The 3,830-nt window shown below is 40.7% G+C and overlaps 1 protein-coding gene across 1 annotated transcript in view; it reads left to right on the top strand.

Moving 5' to 3' along the window:
• Positions 1-3,830, top strand: part of CRLS1 (cardiolipin synthase 1) — a 34,405-nt gene that overhangs the window by 1,855 nt on the left and 28,720 nt on the right. Inside the window, exon 2 of the mRNA XM_017877731.1 lies at positions 1,651-1,788. Within this exon, the coding sequence (XP_017733220.1) occupies positions 1,651-1,788 (138 nt within the window). The remainder of the gene's footprint in view (positions 1-1,650; positions 1,789-3,830) is intronic.

Raw genomic sequence — 3,830 nt, 5'->3', positions numbered from 1 at the left:
CCCCTTTTTTTTTTTTTTAACAGGATAGTTCACAGAATTTTAAAAGATATCTTTAGAAATGGACTTTGCCACCTTTTTTACAATCAAAATTAAGATTCAGGCAAGTTGGCTAGTACTGATTAAGAAAGAGGTTAAATGGGGTTCTAGTGAAGAGAAAGTCCCATGGGGTAGAATTGGCAGTCTTGACTCAGTGGAGAAAAAAAATCTAGGCTTTAGGGAAAGGCGTTTTCTTGTCTTTATTTCTGTACCCTGTTGTGCAGGTTGTCTTAGCTCCACTGGGCCGAGGCTTTTCAAAGCTGAAATACCCTCTCATGAGTCAGATTCTGTTTGGCAAGAAGGGGATGTTCTTCAGACAGCTGCCGAAGAGCTCTTCTGTTAGTGCCAACTTCAGCCAGCTTGGCTCCAAATGAAGTGTCAGGGAATCGCAAAGCCCCCAGATGGGAACTATGAAAGCTCTTGGTTTTTAGTTGAGGATCTTAACATTTCCATGACTGTTTTGAACAAATTTACAAAATTTCTCCATTTCCAAATATCACAATCTCTATTCCTATCTCCATTTTCTTCTAGCGGTTCTCTGACTTAGTGATGAGGTTATAGAATTCAATCTTTTTTTATTCTCTTCGTTCATACCTCCATACACTGTATTAGCGTTCTTTAGATATGTGTAAGGGAGTGAGGGAGATTCTTTGCAGTAAATATTTCAAGCTGAATGCCTGGAGTTGATAATTTGGCTTTTTTTTCTGACACTTTTACTTGTAAGTAGACACTATTTGTCTACTTAGAAGATCTTCCTGAAGTTTCACCTTTAAAAGCAGAGTATTAAAAGTTCCGAGTTCTTACAATGAAGTTATATGTGAAAAGCTTAGCTTATATGGCAGATAATGCATGTGTTCTATCTTCCCTCTCTTAAGAAAACCTGTAATAGGCCAGGCGTGGTGGCTCACGCCTGTAATCCTAGCCCTTTGGGCGGCCGAGGCTGGCGGATCACAAGGTCAGGAGTTCGAGACCAGCCTGGCCAACACAGTGAAACTCCGTCTCTACTAAAAATACAAAAATTAGCTGGGCGTGGTGGCGGGCGCCTATAATCCCAGCTACTCAGGAGGCTGAGGCAGGAGAATCCCTTGAACCCGGGAGGTAGAGGTTGCAGTGAGCTGAGATCGTGCCCCTGCACTACAGCCTGGGCGATAGAACTAGACTCCGTCTCAAAAAAAAAAAGAAAAGAGAAAAGGAAACCTGTAATATGTAAGATGCCTTACTCTGTGTTTGAGTACATGATACATCTTCATCTTTTGTATTCTTTTTTTTTTCTTTTTTTAATAAAAAAAAATTGAGATGGGGTTCTCTCCATGTTTCCCAGGCTGGTCTGTAATTCCTGGGCTCAAGGGATCCTCCTGCTTTGGCCTCCTGAAGTGCTGTGATTACAGGTGTCAGCCACCATGCCCAGCCATCTTCTGTATTCTTGAAAGAAGATTTTAGGGAGATATCTGTAAAAAGAACTGAATGGATTTTAAAATTCAATTTAATGTACTAAATTTAAAGTTTATGCAGCTTCTGACTGAAGCTGATGAAGTATATTTTTCTAATGTATATAGTTATTCAAAGTATGAATTCATAGTATTGTATTTAAATTTTGTTGTCTTTGTGTTTCAGTATGAAAACCCATGGACAATCCCAAACATGTTGTCAATGACGAGAATTGGCTTGGCCCCAGTTCTGGGCTATTTGATTATTGAAGAAGATTTTAATATTGCACTAGGAGTTTTTGCTTTAGCTGGGCTAACAGATTTGGTAAGTTGTAAATGCACTCCCAGTTTGCTCTCCTTCCAAATGCTCGTCTGTACTACTAAGTTGAAATAGCATAGCCTTAGCTTGCTTTTCCTTGGGAGGAAATTCTCAAGATGAATTTGACGTAGTACTTTTTGTGAGGACTCTGTCTTTAGCATCTATATGGGATTTTTTTTTTGGCATATGATTTCAGGGAGGAAGCGAAGGTTGTAGGGAAGTAAAGGAGGAGATACTTTGCACTCTTGGTTTTTAAGACTGAAAGAAACACCCTTAGAAATTTCCAAAGAGCCAAGTGCTTGCTTTAGGGATAGAAATAAGGGAGAGGAGATCTGAGATGACTTTTCTATGTATTGTGATAAAGAGGAGTACTCTGATCTGCAATTGGTTTTCCTAGCGGAGAGGGAAACTGGGCCAGTTGTTAGGACCCAGGGAACTAGGATGTAACCAGGGAGCATGTAGAACTCATAGCTTTGCTCAGGTTTCATGCTAGCAGGAGGCTGTAGGTACCCCCACAGATTTATTTTCTGATCTCTGCTCTACACTCCTCTGGCTGCCCTGCAGAATGCTCTGGGCTTACAATTGAACATCCTTCCTTCTTCTCCCTCAGCAGATGGACAAAGAAGAGGAACTCTCCTTGATACCACAATGTTAGTTTTGATAGAGGAGAGGAGAATTTATTCAAATTATCTCACATTAGAACTGGAAAATAATTTTATAACAAAAGGCTACGTTAAATAGGCTTTTGTGGACTGGCTAGCCATCATCATGTATGACATTATTTGTATTACCAACTTTATTTCATGAAAGTTTTGAAATGCCTTATAAAACTGGCTGGACACAGTGGCTTATACTTGTAATTCCAGTGCTTTGAGAGGTCAGGAGTTTGAGACCAACCTGCACAACATAGCAAGAGCCTATCTCTACAAAAAATTTAAAAATTGGCATGGTTGCACATGCCTGCAGCACTAGGTACTCAGGAGGCTGAGGCAGGAGGATTGCTTGAGCTCAGGAGTTCAAGGCTGCAGTGAGCTATAATCTCACCACTGTGCTATAGTCTGGGTAACAGAGCAAGACCTTGTCTCTTAAAAAACAAAAAAAAAGGAAAAACTTCATGCTGTATAAAAATATAGTTGAGGGAAGTGTGGAAAAGATGAAGGAATAATTTTAAACCAGGGCGAAGTTAGCAGGAGAAATAGATACGTTATATTCATGTACAAGGTTGGTCTGAGAGCTATATGAGCATCCAGACAGGTGGTGCTTTGGTGCCTCTTCAAACTAATTTATGTTTGAAAAGCTTTGATCAATTTTGCTCAATATTTATTGAGAATTGAGAAAAACTAGTTTTATATTAATAAAAGTTGCATGGCATCTTTCTTTGTAACATCAGCTGTTGTCTTTGAGGTTCATAGAAATGTAATTCCACGTGCCTAGTAGCAGAAGCATTGGTAGGCAACATAGAATTAACTGAAGATTTTGGAGTGCAGACAGGAGAGCATTTGCACTGTTACATGGCATTTCCAAACCTGCTTCAAATGTTGTCTCTCAAATTGGCTTTACCTCTCTTTTTCCAGAGTTTAGCTTCTACTAATATTTGTCACCGCCTCTTCCCATTCTCACAATTTTTCTCCTTTTATTTTGTCTCTGCTTTTTTTTTTTTTTTTTTTTTGGAGACGGGAGTCTCACTCTGTCGCCCAGGCTGGAGTGCAGCGGCGTGATGTTGGCTCACTGCAGCCTCTGCCTCTCAGGTTCCAGCAATTCTGCCTCAGCCTCCCGGATAGCTGGGATTACAGGCACGCACCACCACACTCGGCTAATTTTTGTATTTTTAGTAGAGATGGAGTTTCACCATGTTGGCCAGGCTGGTCTCAAACTCCTGACCTCAGGTGATCTGCCTGCCTCGGCCTCCCAAAGTGCTGGGATTACAGGCATGAGCCACCGCACCCGGCCTGTCCCTTCTTTTCTCTCAAAGCCTCCATTCATTGTCAATGTTGTCTCCAAGTCTGTCAAAGGCCATTATACTGGTAACAGTTTTTTTTTTTTTTTTT

Source organism: Rhinopithecus bieti, unplaced genomic scaffold (genome assembly GCF_001698545.2).
Source record: "Rhinopithecus bieti isolate Rb0 unplaced genomic scaffold, ASM169854v2 scaffold_65, whole genome shotgun sequence".
NCBI lineage: Eukaryota > Metazoa > Chordata > Mammalia > Primates > Cercopithecidae > Rhinopithecus > Rhinopithecus bieti.
Note: the sequence above shows the minus strand (reverse complement) of the source record. Positions and strands in the feature narration are given on the sequence as shown.